We start from the raw sequence: 27050 nt of genomic DNA on the forward strand, positions 1-27050 counted from the left end.
AAAAAAGATCTTCATGACCCAGATAATCACGATGGTGTGGTCACTGACCTAGAGCCAGACATCCTGGAATGTGAAGTCAAGTGGGCCTTAGAAAGCATCACTACGAACAAAGCTAGTGGAGGTGATGGAATTCCAGTTGAGCTATTCCAAATCCTGAAAGATGATGCTGTGAAAGTGCTGCACTCAATATGCCAGCAAATTTGGAAAACTCAGCAGTGGCCACAGGACTGGAAAAGGTCAGTTTTCATTCCAATCCCAAAGAAAGGCAATGCCAAAGAATGCTCAAACTCCCGCACAATTGCACTCATCTCACACGCTAGTAAAGTAATACTCAAAATTCTCCAAGCCAGGCTTCAGCAATATGTGAACCGTGAACTTCCTGGTGTTCAAGCTGGTTTTAGAAAAAGCAGAGGAACCAGAGATCAAATGGCCAACACCCGCTGGATCATCGAAAAAGCAAGAGAGGTCCAGAAAAACATCTATTTCTGCTTTATTGACTATGCCAAAGCCTTTGACTGTGTGGATCACAATAAACTGTGGAAAATTCTTCAATAGATGAGAATACCAGACCACCTGATCTGCCTCTTGAGAAATTTGTATGCAGGTCAGGGAGCAACAGTTAGAACTGGACATGGAACAACAGACTGGTTCCAAATAGGAAAAAGAGTTCGTCAAGGCTGTATATTGTCACCCTGTTTATGTAACTTATATGCAGAGTACATCATGAGAAATGCTGGACTGGAAGAAACACAAGCTGGAATCAAGATTGCCGGGAGAAATATCAATAACCTCAGATATGCAGATGACACCACCCTTATGGCAGAAAGTGAAGAGGAACTCAAAAACCTCTTGATGAAAGTGAAAGAAGAGAGTGAAAAGTTGGCTTAAAGCTCAACATTCAGAAAACGAAGATCATGGCATCCGGTCCCACCACTTCATGGGAAATAGATGGGAAACAGTGGAAACAGTGTCAGACTTTATTTTGGGGGGCTCCAAAATCACTACAGATGGTGACTGTAGCCATGAAATTAAAAGACGCTTACTCCTTGGAAGGAAAGTTATGACCAACTTAAATAGCATATTCAAAAGCAGAGACATTACTTTGCCAACAAAGGTCCGTCTAGTCAAGGCTATGGTTTTTCCTATGGTCATGTATGGATGTGAGAGTTGGACTGTGAAGAAGGCTGAGCGCTGAAGAATTGATGCTTTTGAACTGTGGTGTTGGAGAAGATTCTTGAGAGTCCCTTGGACTGCAAGGAGATCCAACCAGTCCATTCTGAAGGAGATCAGCCCTGGGATTTCTTTGGAAGGAATGATGCTAAAGCTGAAACTCCAGTACTCTGGCCACCTCATGCGAAGAGTTGACTCATTGGAAAAGACTCTGAAGCTGGGAGGGATTGGGGGCAGGAGGAGAAGGGGACGACAGAGGATGAGATGGCTTGATGGCATCACTGACTCGATGGATGTAGTCTGAGTGAACTCCGGGAGTTGGTGATGGACAGGGAGGCCTGGCGTGCTGCGATTCATGGGGTCGCAAAGAGTCGGACACGACTGAGGGACTGATCTGGGCTGATCTGATTAATGTAGTGTATTGATACAATCAGTCATTGATTGATTTGCAGATGCTGAAGCATCTTTCATCCCTGGAATTAAATCCCACTTGATCATGGTGTGTGATCCTATTAACATATTGTTGAATTTGGCTTGCTAATATTTTGTTGAGGAACTTTACATCTTTGTTCATCAGATATATGGGTCTATACTTTTAGTGTTACTGGTTTTTACATCTGGTTAATACTGGCTTTGTACAATATTTCTCAATGTTAGAATTTCTGTTTTTTCATAGATCACTTCTCTGGTGAAATTCTTCTTTTGGCATTAAATTTTGAACATTTTAATGCAAGTTCTTTTAATGTTTGTGTCTGATATCTTCAGTGTTGAAATCCAATTATGAGTCTGTTACTGTTGACTTTGTTCTTCTCTCTTTTAGTTTCAGATATTTGTCCTTTTTTCTGATACATCTGATAAGTTTTGTTAGATACTAGGCATTTGGTTGATGAAAGCACCTGGTTGATGCTTTCTTTTTCAAGATATGATTTACTTGTCTTTGTGGGCAGTCAGTAAGAGAGGACTCATCTTGATCCAGCCAAAAATTTGTGTAATAAATATTTCTAAGGCTAAGTAACAGAACAGTGGTCTTAATACAGCAGTTATTTTGAAGATGAAATTTACAACATTTGTTGAGACTTTGTAAGGGCTTACGATTTGGGTTTTGTCTTCATGAAGAACTAGTTTCCGTTTCTACGTTCTCTTATGTTGTAGCCCTTCAGGGCTTTTTCATCTGGAAACTTCACTGTGTACAGTGGCTTCCGCCGTGCTGTTTCCCAGCGCTGGGGGAGTGTAGACGGCTCTGAGCCTCCACTTCTGCTTGACCTTTTGTACAGTCCTGTTTATGAGTTGACAGTTACCTTTAGGTAAAAAACTGTGGGATGTAGGACTCACCTTAGTGCATTTCTACCTTTTCTGGGATGTTGGTCGTTTATGTCCTGGCTAATTTGGCTGCTTCTCAGTGTCTTCAGTCAGCTGCTTATTTGCCAATTAATTGGGTCTTATCTGATTTTTAGTAGTGTTCTTATTGGTAGGGTTATTCTCATACAATCTCCTCTTTCATAAGTATCATTGGCATACAGTTTTGTTTAAAAATTTCTTCCCTAGTGATTTTATCATTGCTTCCTAACTGCACAACTCCAGGAGACAGCCCTCATATCGTAATCTGTGTAAACAGTATCCTTTGGAGTTGTACAAAAGAATGCTCTTGTAACTGTAAGGTTTGAGAGCTGTTATTGTACTGTAGAGAATTAAGCTGGTGATGGACTTTATAGTATCAGCAGAGTTAAACCAGATGGAGAAACGAAGGAAATCGTTGCTGGACAAGAGAATAACAAAAGGCTAAAAGGCTTGAGGCAGTTAATTGGAAATTGGTTTTAAGGTCACATTTGTTCTAAGATACTGATAAACTCTATAGAAAATATTCTTAAGTCTAAATAATAGAAAACTCTCCTTACTATAGCAGGTTATTATTATTATTATTTTGGTAATGACATTTATCGTATTTTCTATAAAGGTAGAAAACTACCAGTAATTTCAGTACAAAAATCACTGTTGGTGTTTTTTATAAAGTAGTGTTTTGTAGTGGAATATTCTTCAAACAATCCTGCCCCGTCCATTTTTTCCTAAGCCCTTGCCTGACTCATTTTTCTCTAAAACAAACAAAAAAGGTATATCCAGCTCTTTGTTTTGTATGTAAAGTTGTTTTGATAGTATCAGAAACCTTCTTCATAAAACTTGCTGTTCTTTCTGTTATTTGGGCTGTGGTATAAAGATCCCCAGATATCCCTAATTATCTTTGGAGATCATGTTACTGGTTACTGTGCTTCTTTCTTGTGGAGAAAAAGTACAAAGTATGCCATGGTCTTTGACCCTGTATTCTGTCAGCCAGAGGAAGTGAAAGCTTTAGTCTGTATTTTCTTTATGCCCCTTCAGGTAGATAGATGGCAGCATATATCTTTTCTAGACCATCTTCAGTTCTAAAGCTGAGTGCTTATTCTCTAGGTGGGAAAAGAAAGTGTTAACAACTCTTGCTTAGGTTTTTGTTTCTTTTTTTCTTTTTCTTAAATGTGAAAGTATTCATTAAACAAGAGAAAAAGACTCACTTTTAAACTTGTGGTGATGTTACTTAACCTGTATTTAGGAGAAAACTGGTAGATTATCGGTTAAATGCACAGGAAAGAAAGAATTGAGAGAAAGCAGGCCGGTTCACAAACTCTGGGAAGTAAAGGGTTTGGAACCTGATTTTCTTCCATTTCTCTCTTTTCTTGGCTTTGCCTTTTGAGGAAAGTACATTCTCTGCTGGATTGTTTTAATAGCTTTGCAATAACCCCTTTGTTTTTGAGAGTAACTTAATGCTTTTTAGATTTCTTCTTAATCTTTACTTTTAAAATATCCACCTATCATGGGCTTCAAGGATTTATGTGTTTTTACTATGTGAAGTTTTAAGGAAATGCTTTAATATATCCCTTAGTTAGAGAAAGGGGTAATAAGAAAAAAGGAAGACAAGAAATTTATTCACCGTGAATTAGTGCCCCAAATCAGGATTTATTTTTGTGTTGTAAATATTGATTTATAGCCTAAGTCTTATACTAAAGAAGGCCTACAAACCCAAGAAGAATTAGTATTACCATCTTCTTTGTGAATAGTAACTAAAAAATCTCTAAATTCTCAGGTAATATTAAGACAAAAATTCATATTTAGAAAATTGCAGAAACATAAGTAATAGGTGTCTTTCTAAATAAATGGGGATAAATAAAATATTTTCAGTTAGAATCATAGAATCCAAAATTAATAAAAATTATAAACTTGGAGATATTTGTAGGAGTTTTTCAAATGTTAGATGTCAGATTAATTCAACCATCATTTGTATTTATCATGTGACTATAATGTTATTTTTTATTTAAAATCCTTTTGAAAATAATGTCTTCCTTTAAGTATGATTGGAATGAAAATCATCTTAAAGATTTTAAAACTTCTACATTGGGGAGCAATTTGGCATTTTAAATTAATAAAATGGACAGATATTAAAGAAAATAAGTTTTCTTTGGTCAGAGTCTGTATTTGACTATTTTTTACATTTTAAATAAATTTTAAATGTTTATAAGCAAATGTCTGGTCATTTGGCATCTTGTTAAATTATAAAAATGTAGTTTAACTATTTACAGAATAAATTACAAAAATGTAGTTGATCTTATTGTATGCTAATTGTTTACCAAAACCGTTATTAGAAAATTATAACATTTTAATTAAATATGAGGGAAAATATCACTATAATTAGGGAGTATGCTTTCTATAGTTCATTATTTATTGATCCATGAATATTTCATTCATTTATTTCAGAAATTTTACTTTATATTTTTCTTGGTTTGTAACAATTGAATTAGTGGAAAATGTCAACTCTCTTAAAATACCATGAGAGGATAAGTAGTGTGGTTCCCATTGTACAGAAAAGGTACTGAGATTCAGAGAGGTCCAGTAACTTGTCTAAGCAGAGAATTATCCCACCTGGCAGAGGTGTGTTTGGGTCCATTTCTGTCTGTCCCTGAGTGAGTATTCTTTCTGTACTTATCAAGTTACTATTTCACTGTTTGCACTTTACCCTGAGGAAGATTTTTCAGCAGTTTAAAAAATAGTCAAACATCCACAAAATCTCCAGAGAAATCTTATTGAATCTCCTGATTGGTAAATTCATACTTGGCTGTTTTCATTTTTAATTGAATCAGCACATTTTTAGTAGTTAATCTAATGTAAAGATTGTCAAAATACATGTTATAAAAGCATTATAGAAAGTTAAAAATATTTTAAAAAATATGTACATGCTGACAATCACACATTGTAGGCAGTACTATCTCTATACTTTCTATGTGAGAAAATAAGAGATTATTTTCTTTCTTCAATAATTTGTAACTATTAGCATAGAGTTTATGCAACTAATCATTTCTGAAGTAACATCTTTTAAATTGTTTTTAGATGAAGTAGATTCAGATAATTTCTAGTTGATTCTTTTGTATCTATTTTTATATGAAGGGCAAAAACTAATATATTAACTGCATTTAAGGCTATGGGGTAAGTGGCAGAAGTGGGAAAGGATGGGAGAGAATTTCAATAAAGGACATGTTGCCAGTATTCAGGAGAGGAAAATAAATAATGTTTAGCAGTCCAGCCAACTCTTCTGCTAGGAAGATGCTTTATTATTATTCCAATTAGCTCCTATCTAATAGTGTTGCTAGGGATTGATGTCAGATAGAACCTTGCCATGGAGTTATTTGCATAGATTTTTGGCTAACAAAGAATAGAAGTAGCTAGAGGACTTGGTTGCAGGTAGCTTTGAGTATTAATAAATCTCTTTATAATTTAGTTTAATCTTCTTATATAATCAGTCTTAAAGTATACTGAGTACTTCAATTATTTATTGCTATTTTAAAAAATGATTTAGGCTTTACTCTATATTTATATAGAGTCATTTAGTGTGGAAATTTTAGAATGAATACAATTTCTGGAAATATGTATTTAGTTTATTTTTGGCAAGAATAGCCAAGAATAGTGTGAAATTGAGATAAATATGAAATGAAAATTATTTCATTAACAAGTATAGAGATAATTTGGGGGTTTTTTTGTCTCTTTCCTGAAATGCTAGTCGAAGTAGCATCTCTTGGTAAATTTTTCTTTCCTTGTTTTTTTTTTTTGCTTGGAAGGTATCGTGTCAGATGTGTAATTAGTTAATATATGTAAAAAACAACTATATAAGAATACCCTACTGTTCTAACAGTTGTCAGTTCTGTGTGTCGTATATCCTTGTGCTTTTACCGACAGGTGGAACAAAGAAACCTTATACTAAATCTTGACCTTGCCTTGCAGTGCCAGGTGTCCTGAATGTATGTCCTCATTAAATTCTATATAGCTAATTACTTATGAATATTATTACACTTAGTGTAAAAACTTAGCAGTTTTATTTCTCTGTGAGAATATTTCAGTCACTGTGAGTTTAAGTGGTTAAATGCTGACGGCAATTTTATAATCTCACTCATCTCTCATTTTTTATCAAACACATATAGCAAGAAAGTATGGTATCCTGCTTTCTTACCAATTTGCTCTAACTTTTCTAGAGTTTTTCCTGCTAAAAGATAGGAAGGCAGACAAAATTATTTTTCTGAGATATTTTACCCTCAGTCATGAACCTGGCAGTCAGGTGCCAGTGAAATTTGCTCCCTGAGAAAGCGGCATTTATATCTGTATCCAAATATAATGTATGATTCTGATCACTCAGCAAGACCCTTGAGAGTGATTTTTTTTTTTCCATTCAGATATTAATTTCCACTAGGATTTAACAAAACTGAAAAGTACATTTTACCTGGGGACTGGAGGTGAGAGTACTGTACAGTATAATCCTGTAACTTCTTTGTGTGTGATTTTGAATGTAATGATAAAATTGAAGCTGAAGCCCATTGCAGAAAGTGCTGCTAACTGTACATATATGGTAGGATTTTACTTTATGCAAAAGCAAGTGCCACATGAACCTAACCTCAGCATGTGAAGTTGCTTATTTAGCCATTTTCAAAATTAAATCTGTATATTTTAGATATCTTAGTTGTGATCTTAGCTATTTTCATTTTTGAAAAACAGAGAAAACAAACCCCTGCCAGGAGTACAGTGGGGAAAGAAGGGAGAGTTTGATAAGGATATCTGGAGACACTTGTGATTGTCACAACTGGGAGAGTGCTACGGGCATTTAGCCGGGATGCTGCTAAATGTCCTGCATAGTGCCATCCCTTATAAAAGAGGATGATTTGGCACAAAGTGTAGTAATGTGGAGGCTGACAAACCCCTTCACAGTAGCAGAAAGATCACAGATACCTCTCATGTTAATTTTCAGGCTAGTCTCATAAAAACACAGAAAATGGGGACTTCTGTGGTGGTCCAGTGGTTAAGACTATGTGCTTCCACTGCACGGGGCACAGGTTGGATCCTTGGTTGGGGAACTAAGATCCCACATGCTAGGCCAGCAAAAAAAAAACCCCCAAAACAGAAAATAACTTACAAATAATCAAATCAGATCAGTTGCTCAGTCGTGTCCGACTCTTTGCGACCCCATGAATCGCAGCACGCCAGGCCTCCCTGTCCATCACCAACTCCCGGAGTCCACTCAGACTCACGTCCATCGAGTCAGTGATGCCGTCCAGCCATCTCATCCTCTGTCGTCCCCTTCTCCTCCTGCCCCCAATCCCTCCCAGCATCAGAGTCTTTTCCAATGAGTCAACTCTTTGCATGAGGTGGCCAGAGTACTGGAGTTTCAGCTTTAACATCATTCCTTCCAAAGAAATCCCAGGGCTGATCTCCTTCAGAATGGACTGGTTGGATCTCCTTGCAGTCCAAGGGACTCTCAAGAGTCTTCTCCAACACCACAGTTCAAAAGCATCAATTCTTCAGCACTCAGCCTTCTTCACAGTCCAACTCTCACATCCATACATGACCATAGGAAAAACCATAGCCTTGACTAGATGGACCTTTGTTGGCAAAGTAATGTCTCTGCTTTTGAATATGCTTTCTAGGTTGGTCAAAACTTTCCTTCCAAGGAGTAAGCGTCTTTTAATTTCATGACTGCAGTCACCATCTGCAGTGATTTGGAGCCCCAAAAAATAAAGTCTGACACTGTTTCCACTGTTTCCCCATCTATTTCCCATGAAGTGATGGAACCGGATGCCATGATCTTCGTTTTCTGAATGTTGAGCTTTAAGCCAACTTTTTCACTCTCCACTTTCACCTTCATCAAGAGGCTTTTTAGTTCCTCTTCATTTTCTGCCATAAGGGTGGTGTCATCTGCATATCTGAGGTTACTGATATTTCTCCCGGCAATCTTGATTCCAGCTTGTGCTTCTTCCAGCCCAGCATTTCTCACGATGTACTCTGCATATAAGTTAAATAAACAGGGTGACAATATACAGCCTTGACGTACTCCTTTTCCTATTTGGAACCAGTCTGTTGTTCCATGTCCAGTTCTAACTGTTGCTCCCTGACCTGCATACAAATTTCTCAAGAGGCAGATCAGGTGGTCTGGTATTCCCATCTCTTGAAGAATTGTCCACAGTTTATTGTGATCCACACAGTCAAAGGCTTTGGCATAGTCAATAAAGCAGAAATAGATGTTTTTCTGGAACTCTCTTGCTTTTTCCACAATAGTTATAAATAAAATTGCTTTCTACTGATTAAGACTATTACCACTTTGGATGTAAAGTTTTCTTTGTAAAACAGTTTTTATTTTCAAAAATTTTGAAGAACACTCATGAATCATTTAAAAAATATTTGTCGAGTGTCTTCTCTGTGCACAGTGCCTCTTCTAGGCTCTGAAGATGCAGCAGAGACCACAATAAAGTTCCTGAATTAAGGAGCCTACATCCTAATTGGAGGAGCCAGGTGATAAGCAAATATATGGTATACAAGGTTAGTATTATGAAGTACATAATAAAGGTGGGTAAGGGATAGAAAGTAATGCTGATACAGTCATAGGCGGCCTTTCCCATATTGACACTAGAGCAGAGATCTGAAACTCAAGCATGTCACTGATACTGGGAGGAGGAGCATTCCAGAGAGAGGAAAGCACCCATGCCAAGAATGTGAGGTGGGAGCATGCTTGATATTTTCAAGGTACGGTAAGGAGGCCAGTGTATCTTGAGTGGAGAGAGATAGGACAGCAGTAGTAGGAGATAACTGAGAGCAGTGAGAGCTGGGGTTGGAGGCTTTGTTTTTTCAGGAGGTTTAATTTAAAGATTAGGACTTTGGAATCTATTGAAGGATTTTTAGCAAAATTACACAAACTCATATACATTTTAGAAGGAAAACTGATTGCTAGGAAGAATAAATTTAGGGACAATGATGGCAGCAAAAAGATCAGTTACTAGACTATTAAAATACAGTCCCAACAAGGTGACAGTGGATAGGGTAATCGTGAAAGTGTTGAAAAGTGGTGCCTTATAGTTTAAGAGCTAACAGGATTTGGAGATGATTGGGATGTGGGATATGAGATAGAAAGTGACAAGCTAAGTATGATTGCAAGGTTTTATGTCCTGAACTGGAAGAATAGAGATACCATTTACTGAGAGGGAGGAGCCTGGAGGAAGACTAAATTTTAGGAAAAAGTTAAATTTTGTATCTGTTGAAGTACCAATTCAGTATCCAAGAACAGATGTTAAGTAGACAGATATAGAAGTCTGGATTTCAGTAGAGTGGTGTGAGCTAGATATATAAGTTTGGGGCCTTTAGGTATAAAGATGGCATTTAAAGCCATGGAAACTGATAGGAGATTTTCTAGGGAGTGAGTATAGATAGACAAGAAAAGAGATCTTAAGACTAAGCTCTGTGTGTGTTAGTTGCTCAGTCATGTCTGACTCTGCAGCCCCATGGACTGCAGCATGCCAGGTTTCCCCATCCTATGCTATCTCCCGGAGTTTGCTCAAACTCATGTCCATTAGGTCTGTGATGCCATCCAGCCATCTCATCCTCTGTCATCCTTTTCTCTTCCTACCTTCAATCTTTACCAGCATCAGGATCTTTTTCAATGAGGCAGCTCTTCACAACAGGTGGCCATCGTATTGGAACTTCAGCATCAGTTCTTCCAGTGGATATTCAGGGTTGATTTCCTTTAGCATTGACTGGTTTGATCTCCTTGCTGTCCAAGGGACTCTCGGAGAGTGTTTTGCCTGTGTTCTCCTCTAGGAGTTTTATAGTTTCTGGTCTTAAATGTTTAGATCTTTAATCCATTTTGAGTTTATTTTTGTGTATGGTGTTAGAAAGTGTTCTAGTTTCAGTCTTCTCCAGCATCACAGTTCGAAAGCATCAGTTCTTTAGCACTCGGCCTTCTTTATGGTCCAACTGTCACAGCCATATGTGACTACTGGAAAAACCATAGCTTTGACTACACAGACCTTTGTAGGCCAAGTGATATCTCTGCTTTTCAATACACTGCCTAGTTTTGTCATAACTTTCCTTTCAAGGAGTGAGCGTCTTTTAACTTTGTGGTTGTAGTCATCATCCACAGTGATTTTGGAGCCCAGGAAAATAAAATTTGTCACTGTTTCCACTTTTTCCTCTTCTGTTTGCCATGAAGTGATGGAACTGGATGCCATGATCTTAGTCTTTTGAATGTTGAGTTTTAAGCCAGTTTTTTCACTCTCCTCTTTCACCATCATCAAGAGACTCTTTAGTTCTTCTTTGCTTTCTGCCTTTGGAGTGGTGTCATCTGCATATCTGAGATTGTTGATAGTTCTCCCTGCAATCTTGATTCTAGTTTGTGAGTCATCCAGCCCGGGATTCCAAGTGATGTACTCTGCATGTAAGTTAAATAAGCAGGGTGACAATATACTGCCTTGATGTACTCCTTTCCCAGTTTTGATCCAGTCCATTCATTGTTCCACGTCTGGTTCTAACTGTTGCTTCTTGACCTGCATACAGGTTTCTCAGGAGACAGGTAAGATGGTCTGGTATTTCCATCTCTTTTAAGAATTTTGCACAGTTTGTTGTGATCCACACAGTTAAAGGCTTTCACATAGTTAGTGAAGCCAAACTAGATGTTTTCTTGGAAGTACCTTGCTTTTGTCTATGACCTTGAAGATCATAGATGTTGGCAATTTGATCTCTGGTTCCTCTGCCTTTTCAAAATCCAGCTTGTACATCTGGAATTTCTCAGTTCATGTAATGTTAAAGCCTAGCTTGAAGGGTTTTGAGCATTACCTTGCTAGCATGTGAAATGAGTACAATTGTATGATAGTTTTAACATTCTTTGGCATTGCCCTTCTTTGGGATTGGAATGAAAACTGACGTTTTCCAGCCCTGTGGACACTGCTGAGTTTTCCAAATTTGGTGGCATATTGAGTGTAGCACTTAACAGCATCATCTTTTAGGATTTGCAGTAGCTCAGCTGGAATTCCATCACCTCCACTAGCTTTGTTTGTACTGATGCTTCCTAAGGCCCACTTAACTTCGCAGTCTGGGATGTTTGGCTGTAGGTGAGTGATCACACCATTGTGGTTGTCTGGGTCATTAAGATCTTTTTTGTATAGTTCTTCTGTGTATTCTTGCCCCCTCTTGTTAATATCTTCTGCTTCTGTTAGGTCCATACTGTTTGTGTCCTTTATTGCCCATCCTTGAATGAAATGTTCTCTTGGTAGCTACAATTTTCTGAAAGAGATCTCTAGTCTTTCCTATTCTGTAGTTTTCCTCTATTTCTTTGCATTATTCACTTAAGAAGGCTTTCTTTTTTTTCCTTGCTGTTCTCTAGAACTCTGCATTCAGGTGGGTATGTCTTTCCCTTTCTCCTTTGCCTTTGACTTCTCTTCTTTTCTCAGCTATTTGTAAGGCCTCCTCAGAGAACCCCTTTGCCTTCTTGCATTTCTTTTTCTTGGGGATGGTTTTGGTCACCACCTCATGTACAATGTTATGTGTTACAACTTTTTTTTTTTTTTAGGGCTTTTTAAAATATAAAATACGTATTTTTGGCTACACTGGGTCTTTGTTGGTGTGCACAGGCTTTCTCTAGTTGTGGTGAGTAGGGGCCACTCTGGAGCTGCTGTGTGTGGGCTTTTCATTGCGGTGGCCTATCTTGTTGCAGAGCACAGGCTCTAAGAGCATGGGCTGCGGTAGTAGTGGCTTGTGGACCCCGAGCAAGGGCTTGTGGTTGTGACACATCGGGTAGTTGCTCCATGGCACATGGAATCTTCCTGGACCAGGGATGGAATCAGGTGGATTCTTATCCACTGCGCTCCCGGGAAAATCGACAACTGTTGTTTTATAATAAATCTTGTTATATAGTATAGAAGTGTTTCTCAGCCTTTTTATTTCCATTATTTCTGTTCCCCTCAGGAGCCTTTTTAGACGCTTTCTCCTTTTCTCTCTGTGAAGTTAAATACTAAAGGAATAAGATTTTATCAGGTAGGACTGATTTTGCTGCTGCTGCTGCTAAGTCACTTCAGTCGTGTCTGACTCTGTGCGACCCCATAGACTGCAGCCCACTAGGCTCCCCCGTCCCTGGGATTCTCCAGGCAAGAACACTGGAGTGGGTTGCCATTTCCTTCTCCAATGCAGGAAAGTGAAAAGTGAAAGTGAAGTCTCTCAGTCGTGCCCGACTCTTAGCGACCCCATGGACTGCAGCCTACCAGGCTCCTCCGTCCACGGGATTTTCCAGGCAAGAGTACTGGAGTGGGGTGCCATTGCCTTCTAGGACTGATTTTGGCCACAAATCACTGTAATAGCTAAGATTTTTTATCCTCCAGGAACCAATTTTCTCTCTCCTGGGGGCAGTACTGCCCCTACTGAGAATGCACGCAGTAGAACAAATCCTCCCCTTGTTCTTTTTATATAGGAGTGCTGTGCTGTCCTTTGCCTTTATTTTTCCAATGAAATTTGGAAACTGCTTACTTGGCAGTTTACAAATCAAAAGAAAGTGAAAAACTCCTACCAGTAGGACTCTACTGGTGGAGGACGTTTATTGGGATTGTATTAATTCTCTATGTCAGTTTGGATAACTGACATCTGTGCATTATTGAGTTTCCTGATCGTTAACATAGTATAGCAGCAGGAACAATCTGGAAACATGGGTAATCCCATGATGATGAGTGAGTAGTTAAAACTTTTTCTGAAAAGAATATCCACACATTTACTAGTGAGTTCTAACTCTGTCATGTATGAAAGGGAACGATAATTCCAGTCTTATGCCGACTTATTAAAATAATAGGTAAAGGGAACTCTCCCCAACTCATTTTATGTGTATAACATATGTTGGATATATAACCTATCAAAGATAATAAGAAAAAGAAAGAAAATTAGACTAGTCTGATTATGAACATAGATAAACAACCCCTAAACAAAATTTTAGCCAACTGTATCTGGTTATATATAACCAGCCTGGACAAGTTAAGTTTATCTTAGGAATGAAAGGTTATTTTTACACTAAAAAATCAATCAGTATACTTTATCACACTAGCAGATTAGGGAAGATCCCCAGGTGTATGAAGACTACATGTATCAGTGTATGAAGACAAAGATTCAATTCAGCCTCTATTCATGTATAAACTCTTAGCAAACTAGAACTAGAGAGCTTTTTGAGTGAGATAAATGGTTCCAAAACAAACCAACAACCAAAAACCACACACAGAACACAACACAGCAGCTGTAGCTTGTTTAATGATAAAATGTTGACCTCCAAGTTGCGGGACAAAGTATTGATGCCTCTGTGCCCCCGTAACCATTGTTATGAAACACGGTGCTAGGAATTCTAGTCTATACAGTGAAGCAAGAAGAAGAAACAGTAAAACTGCTGAAATAAATAAGCCCATCGTTACTCTTGTGTAAATATAATGTAAAAGTCATGATGGCATGATTGTGTAAATAATTTATTCATAGATTCTTTGGGATTTTTAAAGAAAGTTTAAGAAGTGTGACTCTAGTAAAATATTTTTAAAAATCAGTTTTACTTCTGAATGCCAGCAAGCAATGCTTTAGACAGTGAAATTAATAGCAGAACTGTTTATAATTGAATCAAGAAATAGGAAGTTCCTGAATTAAATCTGACCAGAAGAAGCACAAGACCTCTAGTGGAAAATTGTGACTCTTAGTGGAGAGAATATGTCAGGTGTGTGTATATCTGAGTGTGTATGTCATAACTTGAAATCTGATTCAAAAGTTATTATGGAAATATAAATTATAGTTGACCGTTGAACAACACAGATTGGAACTATGCAGCACTGCTTACCTGTGTGTATTTCCAGTAGTAACTACTCCAGCAGTTGGTTGAATCTCCTGATGCTGAGGAACTGTGGGTATTGATTGCCTACTATGAATTACATACAGATTAACCCCCGTGTTGTTCAATGGTCAGCTGTATTTAGAATAGCCAATATTCCTTTTTTAATTGAAGTATACCTAATTTACCATTATATCTTATTTTCAGATGTAGCACACTTAGTGATTCAATATTTTATAATATTTAAATATTTAAATTTATTACAATACAAAGGCTGAATTTCCCTATCCTGAACAATATATCCTTGTTGCTTATCTATTTAACACTTCGTAGTTTGTGTCTCTTAACCCCATAACAAGATATTCTTGAAAAAGAACAAGTTGGGATAGTTTGGCCACCTAGATATGGAGAGTTAGTACAAAGCCAGGGTAACAAAGATGTGCTCACAAGTATGGGGGTAAATAAACCAAGAAAACTGAATGGAAGAGCCCACATCAGACTCATGCATGTATGGAGACTTGACCTCTGATCACTGAGGAAAGGCCAGGTTTTTAAATAAACCATCTTGGAACTATTGAATATCCATACAATAAAAGTAAATTCAGAACCATATATTTCTCTGTGTACAAAAATGAGTTCCAAGTGGATTAGTGACCCAAATATGAAAGGCAAAATTATAAAGCTTTTAAAAGCTTTAGAAGATGATGTAGAATGTCATTATTACCTCAGGACTGGGAAGGATTTCCTAAATATGAAACAAAAAGCACTAAAAGAAAAGATTGATAAATTGGACTACATTAAGAATGTGGGGTTATCAAAAGTTGCCATAAAGAGAATGAAAAAGTAGACTCAGAGTATGAAAAGATATTGTAATAAGCAATAGAAACATAGCATCGAAAATGTCTGAAGAACCAATCAGTGACCTTTCCCTTAAGTTAGGGATGAGGGATTGGATATGACGGGGAAGAAATGCAGTGAGGAAAGCCTGTGTATGTTCTCAGATGTCCAGGTTCTTTTCTCTAAACTGAACTTGTGTTTTCCGTGTTCATCTATGTATAAACTCATTTCTTAACAAAAATGGGAAGAAATGAAAACTATAAACACAGTTACTGTATTATTAGTTTTCTAGGGCTGATACAGTTTACCACAGACTGGGGGACACCAACAACAGAAAGACATTTTCTCATAATTCCAGAGCCTGGGAGCCCACGATTGGGACGTCAGCAGTTCTGGCTCCGCTGGAGGCCTTTCTGCAGGTGGCCCCTCGTCGCAATGCCCTCGTGTGGTCTCGCCTATGGGCTTCAACATGCATGTGTCTCTCTGTGTTTCTCAGTTTCCTCCTAATAAGGGTACTTGTCGGATTGGATTAGTGCCCACCCTAAGCGTCGCATTTAACTTCATCTGCTCTCTAAAGGCCTTTTCTCCAAATATGGTAACATTCTGAAGTACTGAAGATGGGGTGGGATGAGGACTTCAACATACAAGTTTTTGGAGAGCCATAATTCAGGCTTAACACTGATTATGTAGTAAAGCTTCGAATAGCAAATGGGTACTTGTGATTTAGATAAAATTTCCCAAGCCAATTTTTGGATTCAAAAGTACTGTATCTAAAAAAAAAAATAAAGAAAAATCGAAGGTAGAAGTAAAGATGTTGTGCTCTGGAGATGTGTGTTAAATGCCTCAAAATATGGATTTAGTACTAATGTTAATTATGTGTGTATAAAATTGAAATACATTTTTTGAAAAAGTGATAAAAAGCAACTTTTGAATTATTTTACTATTTTACACAAATACTCTTAATAATAAATGTATATCTAAGTGGATAAATGTAATTTTACATAGATCTTTTCATCCCTAAGAGGTATAAATTCTAGTTGGCAAAGAGTTTTTTAATCTTTTCACTGGGGAAAAAGAGGATGCATTTTATTTGGTCACATGTGTCACAGATTTTCCTTGGCTTACAGTGGGATGCATCATGATAAACCCATCCTAAATTGAAAATATCTGAAGTTGCACTATCTTAAAGTCAAAAAATCATAAGGTGAACCATTGTAAATTGGGGACCATATGCTTTTTTATTAGGGTGAGCTCTACATAGCACAGTGTATGAATTCCTAAAATTTGCCCCACTGTGCAAAATCATTCAAAGAAAACCATAGGGGTTATGCAGAGAAATGAAAATATTCAAAAACTTTGTCAGTGACACTTAAAAAGGACACCTAATAAAAACAGCAGCATGGTTTTACATGTTAACTAGTTAAGATATGCTATAAGGAACATAGCGTTTTACCTTAGAAGAGACCTAAAATTTTCTCGTGGAAGTGAGTATCCAGAAGGGTTGCCTTATGTGAGTTATTACAAGTGATGGGAGGAGAGTCATGTGAAATTGGAGGGGAAATTTAATACCAGATGTGGAGGAATGTGACTTATAACACTTATGACAAGTTGAGGTAGCGGGTAGATGTTTGACAGTGTGTATTTTGAGTATTCCGGCATGGCTTGGGTGAAGATTTTATTGTTCATCTTGGGTTTCTTGCAGATAAAATCACGTATAAACAAACACAAGAGCCTCGCTATGGTCAAATTGTTACTTAATATATCAGTCATATTGGAACATATTTGTGCTTTGAAAAAGCATCGTAGAAGAGCTTACTGTACTGAATTCGTGGTGGCATTTATAGTCCTATCTTTCCTCTTTACATGTTTTGTAGGGATTCTCTATTCTGTTTTTACTCAAGTTTTGAAATGACTGCCTAATATGTGACTATTATGTAACATCGTAAGTGTCTTGGTGAATTTTAATTTCTTCCCGGCTAATAAACTGGGTGGTTTGAGTGTGGACTCAGAGTTGTGCTTGAGCCTGGTGGATGATCCCTGTGGTACACAGAAGAGCATCAGTTCTTTTGTTTCTAACAAGATCATTATGTTCAGTGACCTCCCTGTTGCTGGTATTGCTACCAGAGTACTGTTAAGCCTTAACCTGAATCAGTATTAAAAAAAGCATGTGGATGGTTATGTTTTGGGGTCCTTCCCATTCCTTTGTTGCTTTTTATCCACCATGACTTTTTTACTCCAAAGCTTCGCAGCAACAGGCTTCCAGAAGTCTTTGTTCTTCCGCTTTGTCTCCCTTGACTGAACTAGTCTATCCAGAGGAGGGAGAGAGAATGAAAGAACTGTGAGGGTAATTGAAATGGCTTCTCCTTGTTTTCCTGACCTCCTGCCACAGTTTCTTTGGATCACTTTCAAGATTCTCTTCTTCATGCCCTGGGCTGGAAAATCAGCTTCCCCTCACATCTTTTCTCTTTCTAACCTTCCAGTCCAGGCATTCCTCTGTGTTTCTCCTGCCCTCTGTGCACACATTCCTGTTAAATTCCATATATAGATTCCATATAGCTCATTGTTCTGGGGTTATGCGATGTTGGCTTCTCTCTGTGAATAAATTGCACACTTTTTGAGGGCACAAACATAACTTTATCATTTTTACATTTCTCCTACATAGCTCAGTGCTTGGCAGTGGTAGCTGGATGAGTGAATGAATGAATGAATGAGGGGGAATTGAGGAGAGCTGTTCATGTGATCCTATTGTTTGTGTGTCCCTCTCATTTTGACCAAAATACATAATCTCCAGGTATCTTGGCCATTTGAACTTTAATATTATGAATCAGACTTGTACATTCAAGCTTTTTAGCAGTGCCATAATAAAACTTTTGTTTGATGAACCAGAAATTGTGCACCATCTTTTTTTTTTTTTTTGGAAGAATGTTTTGTTTTTGCTCCAAATGAGCATGGGTAATTTGCAACTTTAGGATTGAGTTTTTATTTGATAATACAGTAGTAAAATCCTGTTTTTCAGCTTGCTACTGTGAACTACAAACAATTAGTTTTGATAATTTCAGATATTTATATATTTTCTAAAAGTGGAATAAACTCATAAAAGGGAAGTATAGTTCTTTTAAGATAATAAGGGAAATTGTTATGGCTCAGTTCTTGATTATTATTGCAATTGTAAGTAATTTTTGAATTGTTTTTAAGACTTTCTTTTTCTTATAGGACCTCTTTGTTGTCAGACATGAATTGGCCATAATGAGACTAGCTGCCTTTATGGGCATTACAATGTTAGTTGGAATAACTGGACTGTTTTATACTCAACTAATTGGCATCATCACAGTAAGTATGTTTTTAATGTAATGTATTTATGAACATATGTCCTAATTATGAACTTAATTCTAAAAAGTTACAGAAAGTTTAGAAATATAAAGAGAAACTTACCCATAGTCATTTATATAGTACCATTTTTGTATGCCTGTGTAATTATAAAGTAGTTATAATCAATGTACAGAATGTACATGTAATTTGGTATCCTGCTTTTAAAATTAGCTTAAAGTAGTTTTATATGGCTTCAAACTTCATGTTTATAGTTTTTGATAGTTTGATGTACTTTTTAGTGACTACATCATATTTTAATTAATCATTTTTCTGTTGATCAGTATCTACTATGCAGTTTTTTTTCTATATTATAAATAGCTCTTTGAACATCTCTACTTTTCTCTTTTAACTACTAATTTAAGGTAAATTCCAAAAAATAGAGTTGCAGGTATAAACATTTTATTAGTAAATAAAGGGCTTTTTTTTTTTTGCATGTGTTTATTAGCCAAAGTGGACTTGTCACAACAGAAAAGATTTTAAAAATGTGAAAAATAACACTGAGAAAAACAAAACAAGAAAAAAAAAACTTCCAAAAAAACGTTTGGAAATACACTGCATTTCAGATGTAAATAGGCTTTCTTATTTGTTATTGGTGGGGGTGCTGCTACTGCTGCTAAGTTGCTTCAGTCGTGTCTGACTCTTTGTGACCCCATAGACGGCAGCTCACCAGTCATGTCCGGGGAGGGAGAGAACACTTCTTCTCCAGGCAAGAACACTGGAGTGGGTTGCCATTTCCTTCTCCAATGCATGAAAGTGAAAAAATAAAGTGAAGTCGCTTAGTCGTGTCCAACTCCTAGTGACCCCATGGACCGCAGCCCACCAGGCCCCTCCGTCCATGGGATTTTCCAGGCAAGAGTACTGGAGTGGGGTGCCATTGCCTTCTCCAGGAGGGTATAATAAAGACAATATCAGAGGTGAGAATGCAGAGGCATCAGAACCCTCATACACTGCTAGTGGGAATGTAAAATGGTGCGTATACGTTAGAAACTATTCTGACAGTTCTTTAAAAAGTTAAACATAAATTATCTTTTATTCAGCAATTCTACTCTTAGGTATATTCCCAAGAAAATTGAAACATATGTTCACACAAAAATTTGTATATGGATATTTATAGCAGCATTAGTCATAATAGGCCAAAAGTGAAAGCAGTCCACATATCTATCAGCTAAATGGATACATGAAATGTGGTGTGTCCATAAAACGGAATATTATTTGGCTTTGAAAAGAAGTGAAGTATGATGCATGCAACAACATGGATGAACCCAGAGAGCCTTATGCTGAGTGAAAGAAACCAGTCACAAAAGGTTACAGATTTGTATGACTCCATTTATATGAGTACCGATACGGGATTTGTATCTAGAACAGATATTCAATGGGGGAAGGAAAAGTCAACAAATGCTGCTGAGACAACTAGGTATCCACATGCAAAAGAATGAAGTTGAGCCCTTAACTCATACATTTATGTAAATTTACTCCAAATGTATCATAGACAAGATTTACATACAATGGCATAAATGCATACATGCACATCCCAACCCTCTTTCACAGTAGAGCTGCTACCGTTACCCAGAACGTTCTCTCATGCCTCTTGTCAGATCTATGTGCTATGAAGAAGCAGCATTGATCTGGTTTTTTTTTTTTTTATCATAGATCAGAATTGGTTACAGAACTTGATTCGTATCCATTTATCTAGGTCTTCTTTCTTTCAGCATAATGTTTTTTGATTTATCCATGTTTTACATGTACTGATAATTTCTTTTTATTACCGAATATATTCCATTATATGACTATACCACAATTTGTTTATATATTCTATTAATAGACAACTGGTCTGGTTCCAGAATTTGGTAATTATCAATAAAAATGCTATGAACGTTCTTGTTCAGGTATTTTTGTGGAAACATGTTTTCATATCCTTGGGTAAATATCTAGGAAAAGAATTGCTAGTCAAGTGAAGAGGAACTAAAAAGCCTCTTGATGAAAGTGAAAGTGGAGAGTGAAAAAGTTGGCTTAAAGATCAGCATTCAGAAAACGAAGATCATGGCATCTGGTCCCATCACTTCATGGCAAATAGATGGGGAAACAGTGGAAACAGTGTCAGACTTTATTTTTCTGGGCTCCAAGATCACTGCAGATGGTGACTGCAGCCATGAAATTAAAAGACGCTTACTCCTTGGAAGGAAAGTTTTGACCAACCTAGATAGCATATTCAAAAGCAGAGACATTACTTTGCCAACAAAGGTCCGTCTAGTCAAGGCTATGGTTTTTCCAGTGGTCATGTATGGATGTGAGAGTTGGACTGTGAAGAAAGCTGAGCACTAAAGAATTGATGCTTTTGAACTGTGATGTTGGAGAAGACTCTTGAGAGTCCCTTGGACTGCAAGGAGATCCAACCAGTCCATTCTGAAGGAGATCAGCCCTGGGATTTCTTTGGAAGGACTGATGCTAAAGCTGAAACTCCAGTACTTTGGCCGACTCATGCGAAGAGTTGACTCATTGGGAAAGACTCTGATGCTGGGAGGGATTGGGGGCAGGAGGAGAAGGGGACGACAGAGGATGAGATGGCTGGATGGCATCACTGACTCGATGGACACGATTCTGGGTGAACTCCGGGAGTTGGTGATGGACAGGGAGGCCTGGCATGCTGCGATTCATGGGATCGCAAGGATTCGACACGACTGAGTGACTGAACTGTACTGAACTAAGATAGGTTTATCTTTTATTTCATAAGAAACTGCCCGGCCTCTTCCCCAAGTGATTGTACCATTTTGCAATCTCACCAACAGTGTATGAGAATTCTGGTTACTTTACATACTCATCAATATTTATTGTTGCCAGTCTTTTTAATTGCAGCTGTTCAGTTCAGTTCAGTCGTTCAGTTTTGTCTGACTCTCTGCGACCCCAATAACCGCAGCATGCCAAGCCTCCCTGTCCATCACCAACTCCCGGACTCCACCCAAACCCATGTCCATCGAGTCGGTGATACCATACAACCATCTCATCCTCTGTCGTCCCCTTCTCCTCCTGCCCTCAATCTTTCCCAGAATCAGGGTCTTTTCAAATGAGTCAGCACTTCTCATGAGGTGGCCAAAGTATTGGAGTTTCAGCTTCAACATCAGTCCCTCCAATGAACACCCAGGACTGATCTCCTTTAGGATGGACTGGTTGGATTTCCTTGCAGTCCAAGGGACTCTCAGGAGTCTTCTCCAATACCACAGTTCAAAAGTATCAATTCTTTGGTGCTCAGCTTTCTTTATAGTCCAACTCTCACATCCATACATGACCACTGGAAAAACCATAGCCTTGACTAGACAGACCTTTGTTGGCAAAGTAATGTCTCTGCTTTTGAATATGCTGTCTATGTTGGTCATAACTTTCCTTCATAGGAGCAAATGTCTTTTAATTTCATGGCTGCAATCACCATCTGCAGTGATTTTGGAGCCCAGAAAAATAAAGTCAGCCACTGTGTCCACTGTTTCCCCATCTATTTGCCATGAAGTGATGGGACCGGATGCCATGATCTTTGTTTTCTGAATGTTGAGCTTTAAGCCAACTTTTTCACTCTCCTCTTTCACTTTCACTGTTCTATAGGTTTTAATAATAAACAGTTGTTTTAATTTACATTTCCTTGATGACTAATGATATTTAACACTTCTTCATGTGTTTATTGGTCATTCATGGATTGGATGATATCTGTTTAGATATACCTTTGTTATTATTCAGTGGCTTGATTTATTTTCTAATATCTCTTGTGATATCTAATGGTGTTGATAAATAATATGATATTGATCATATTCCTGTGGACGAGGATAGATCTTCCCCTAAAATCTTTTTTCTCTGCTTTTATACCCATTCATAATTATCACTTTATAGTCCATTCATTAGTTGAGTCTAAATTGCCAGATTATGCTTGCATTTAAAAATTTCTACTTTTGAGTTTTTCCAAATCATATTTATATTTCCTGAAATGAAGTTTCTCTGATTTCCCTAATTTCCTATGGTTAATGACCGGAAATGGACATTTGATAGCATTGCTGTTAAGACTACAAGTTACTTCTGAGAGTCGTCAGGCTTATAGCTGACAGTAACAATTTCCTTCTCACCTAAGCAGTCCTAGTAGCTTCAGAAAATGGGGTTTGGCAGCGTAGGCTTCAAGATCATTTAAGAATGTCTGCTCTCAAATTTTTGTATCACTTCTGAGTTGGATATAAAACTATTTATCATATCTGATTCACTTCTGAGTTGGACCTAAAGTTATTTATAGTATAGTTATATAATTTATATATATATATAGTTATTTATGCTTTTTCAAGGATATACAGTATCAGGTTCCCTTCTGTGTTTCAGACTACCAGTACATTAATATTAATTTTCAAATTGTATGTTCTCTTTTGCTATAATATTGAACCACATTTCATTGTCTTTCTTAAGATAGGGATATTGGTTTTAAGGTTGTGACATTTCTAAACCTGAGTGTGTGTTTGTTGCTCAGTCGTGCCAGACTCTTTGCAACCCTGTACTCTGCAGCCTGCCTGGCTCTTCTGTCCATGGTATTTTCCAGGCAAGGATACTGGAGTGGTTTGCCATTTCCTTCTCCAGGGGATCTTCCCGACCCAGGGATCAAACCCAGGTCTCCTGCTCTGCAGGCAGATTCTTTATCGGCTGAGCTACCCGGGAAGCCCCTGAGTAGAAATTCCAGTTGTTAATAAAGCTCTCTCCCAAAGTTTCATCTCTTTCTGTATACATACAGTATAGTAGACAGGTCTCATGTCTATAGAAATTAAACATTTGTGAAACATTTGAAAAAGAATGCAAGTATTAAGAGACAGAATACATTCTGTTAGTTCAGCCTTTAGTCACTGCACTTCCTCTCGAATCTAAATCCCTAAAAAAAAAAAAAGTAAATTTCAATTGCATTTACCTGGGCATTCATGGTGTACTTCAAGTACCACTCTTTGAAGAAAAAAAATTTTTTTCATTTCCAGAATGCACTACTAGCCACACTGATATAAGATTCTTTAGGGCTTAATTATATAAAGTTGTTATATATTCATTGTTTAATTTTAAATATAATGAATTGATTAGTATTTTAAATAGTATTTAGTGTTAAAATTAAAGTTTAAAATGAAGATTTTTTGCTTCCTTTCTTTATAAAATTTACCTGCTGTTTATATATTCCATTTGCTAGTCCAACCTTTAGTTACTGTACTTCCTCTTGAATCTAAATCCCTAAAAATTATAGTAAATTTCAATTGCATTTACCAGGGTTCTCATAAGGTACTTCAAGTACCACTCTTTTTAATGAAAAAAAGTTGTTTTTTTTTTAAAGTTTCCAGAATGCACTACTTCCCACATTGATTTAAGGTTCTTTAGGGCTTAATTATATAAAGTCGTTAATGTATTCAATATTTAATTTTAAATCTAGTGAATTATTCATATTTAAAATAGATTTAATGTTAAAGTTTAAAATATAGATTTTGCTTCCTTTCTTTATAACATATGCCTCCTGTTTAATTTAATGAAAAAAATTGATACTACCTATAGGATATTTCACATCTGGACATCTTTTTGTCACTGTCAAAATCCATGGATCTCTCTTTACAATGTGAAAGTAGTGACAAATTTGTCAGGTAGCCTAAAAAAGAAAAGGAGGAGAAGGAATCATGGTAAATTTAATCCTTCCATTGATGTGTTTCTCCTTCCCCTACTCCTGCACCTCAAAGACCAAGATACATTTTTGGAAAACATTGGTAGGAATATCATTTCATTATAGAAATTATGTAATTATATAGTTTGAAATAGACAACAAACAAGCAGAGCAAATGCTGTCTCTATTTAGGTTTAGATTGAAGTTTTGAGGAAGCTACATGTTCATTTTTGGTAATTTTTTCCCATCATCTGCCCTTACTTGGAAAAATAAACCATTTCCTTCCTGTAGAAGAGGGAAAATCCCATCTTTTTACTGATAGTAGAAGGTAACAGGATAATCATAGTTAATGATAATCCAGTGTCATTTTAGACCTGGTAAGACAAATTACTGTGACCCAGATAAAATAATTAGAAATTACTTAAATTTAAAAATATTCGATTTGTGATCCCATTTCCAAGGTTAAAAGATTTCAACCCAGCCAGATGTTCCTATGAAATAGACTAATCTTAAACCCAGTTTTTCAGGATTACCTTTGATTATTTTAGACTTAATTTTAAAAAACAAGGTTTAAATATATATTCTTTCTCCTTTTGACTAAAATTAATATTGAGGTTAAAAGTGTTTTCAAAGTCTGCTTTGAAACATTCTTTATTTAGGGAACAGATTATTCTAATTATTCCTCACTTAGACTATTTAGCCTTTTTGTTTGTTCCTGAATGAAATGGATAGTGATGTTATTAGTGTAATTGCTGTTGTCAGTATTTCTTATCATGCAGTAGTTCACACACAGCCAAGAATAATGTCCATTCTGATGAGCGCCAATACTAATAGTGCTGGGTGATTGTATCAGTCATGTTTTCAGTCACTGGGCTTGGAGAGAGTTAATCAAGAAGCCTGTAACAGCTGGTACAGCGCCTTCTGGTGAGGGTCTGACAGTGAGCTATTGTATACCATGACACTGTTCTGACAGTTTATCTCAGTTTTGTATACATGCATTTTTATTTTCAGGGCACCGTGGAGTTTGTGTAAAAGCTGAAGCTTTTGATGGCGTCTCTGGAGCTCAGTGCTTTTCTCAGTTGTGGTGAGGTTGAGGGTAGGCTGAGGAAGATATATTTAGTTGCAATTTTGTAAAAGGCTTTAAGTTCCCAAAGAAAAAAATTTTGAGCTTTTTATATTTGGTCTCACAGGTACTATTTTTGGACCACTACTTAAATTACTGAGGATAGCTTAGAGCAAAGCTTTTCAAAATAAAAGGAGAAAATGTTTTCCTCCCTAAATTCTCACTCATGATCACCTAAATAAACATAGACAGACTCACAGATGCAGGAGTGACTTTAATTTTAACTTGATTATGTTTTACAGTGAAGAGTGTCTTATGTTCAAAATGTTAAATTAGCTTAAATGAGATTATCTATTAAATAGCATTCTTACTAATCAGAGTTAGTGAACTTACCTGCCTTTTAGACATGTACCCAAAAATGTAGCCCTAAGACTTATCATGAAATTTTGCTAAGTATCCCCTGAATCAATGTGATGAATTAAGTGTTCAGTACAATCTCTGTACAAATTGTTTGGTTTACTCAGCTCCAAATCAGCATTGCAAATATGGATATCATTGCCAATTATGCCGAACCTAGCTCACTTACATTTCTATAAAGGGAGTTCTGTGCAACATTTTGTTTTCCTTTCTAAATTATATTTTCATTTAATAAAAACAAAATATGTTTCTAATACAGCATTTCTAATTATAATATTACAGGAAGTATTTGTGTAGCTTTTTAAAACCTAGAAAAATCATTAAAATTTAAAATGTTACTTTTTATATGTTTTCAGTGTCATATTCTAATATTGGCTATAATATTTCTTTGAATTTTGGATACAATAGAGACCTGTATGGAAACTAGGTTCACTCTAGCAAAAGAATTAGTTTAAATACATGCTAAGTTACATTGCCTAGTAATAGAAAAGCTTTCTTTCTAAAAATGCCTCCTAGCATCATGATTATTATGTGTGGAATTGGATTGCTCTTTAGCATAAAACTGTTCCTGTGTGTAAATGTATTTATACTACATCCTCTCTCTTTATTCAGTGTAATTAATTAACTATTTCTGATAAGATTAAAAGTCATTTAAAACAACTTAGGTCTATTTCTGTACTTTTTAAAATAGGAATAGTGCATTTTAATTTTCTTTAGGCATGACTAATTGCTTCAGTGATTAAGTAGATGCTTTTTTTTTTTTTTTTTTTGGTAAGGAAGCTAAACATTTATGAGTTTCCCTTTTAATTGTGATTTTCCCTACTTTATTGTTTCATGTTCTGAATCCACATGAATTTTTACTCTGACTTTACAACTTACAGGATTGGAGAAAACAGTGAACTTGATATTTACAGTTAACTTTGTAGATCTTTTTCCACAGTGATTCTTACGTTTTTCTCTGTCACATTCTGTCCCTATATTACTTACTCCTCAAATCCAAGCCAAAGGGGCACATTAGCCCATCTTCTACTGATAACAAAAAATCTTCTTAAAAGTATAGTTTTGTATTAAAAATGTAAGGATAATTGACCTTGAGTTGATTGTTGATTGCAAACATAAGTTTTCAGCTGTTTTAGAATAGTGTATGGCTTACTTATATGTTGTTATACATGATCGTCCTCTCTGATATCTTCTGTATATTTCTCTATAATTATTTCTTATATATTTAACTGTCACTAGCCTGTAAGCTATTTGTTACTGTATAGTATGTACTTATTAAATTTTTGATAGAGGAATAAATGAGTAAATGAATCATGGTTTATGTATAATACTTACTACTTATTTTTTCAACCAGATTATAAGTCCCTTGTGGACAT

At 36.6% G+C, this 27050-nt stretch overlaps 1 protein-coding gene across 7 annotated transcripts in view; it reads left to right on the forward strand.

The window, feature by feature from the left end:
- Nucleotides 1-27050, forward strand: part of ZDHHC21 (zinc finger DHHC-type palmitoyltransferase 21) — a 75064-nt gene that overhangs the window by 34999 nt on the left and 13015 nt on the right. For all 7 annotated transcript variants that reach the window (XM_005209927.5, XM_024995846.2, XM_024995847.2 and 4 more), the window contains one exon: nt 18392-18508. In XM_005209927.5, the coding sequence (XP_005209984.1) occupies nt 18392-18508 (117 nt within the window). The remainder of the gene's footprint in view (nt 1-18391; nt 18509-27050) is intronic.

This window comes from Bos taurus, chromosome 8 (assembly GCF_002263795.3).
Source record: "Bos taurus isolate L1 Dominette 01449 registration number 42190680 breed Hereford chromosome 8, ARS-UCD2.0, whole genome shotgun sequence".
NCBI classification, from domain to species: Eukaryota; Metazoa; Chordata; class Mammalia; order Artiodactyla; family Bovidae; genus Bos; species Bos taurus.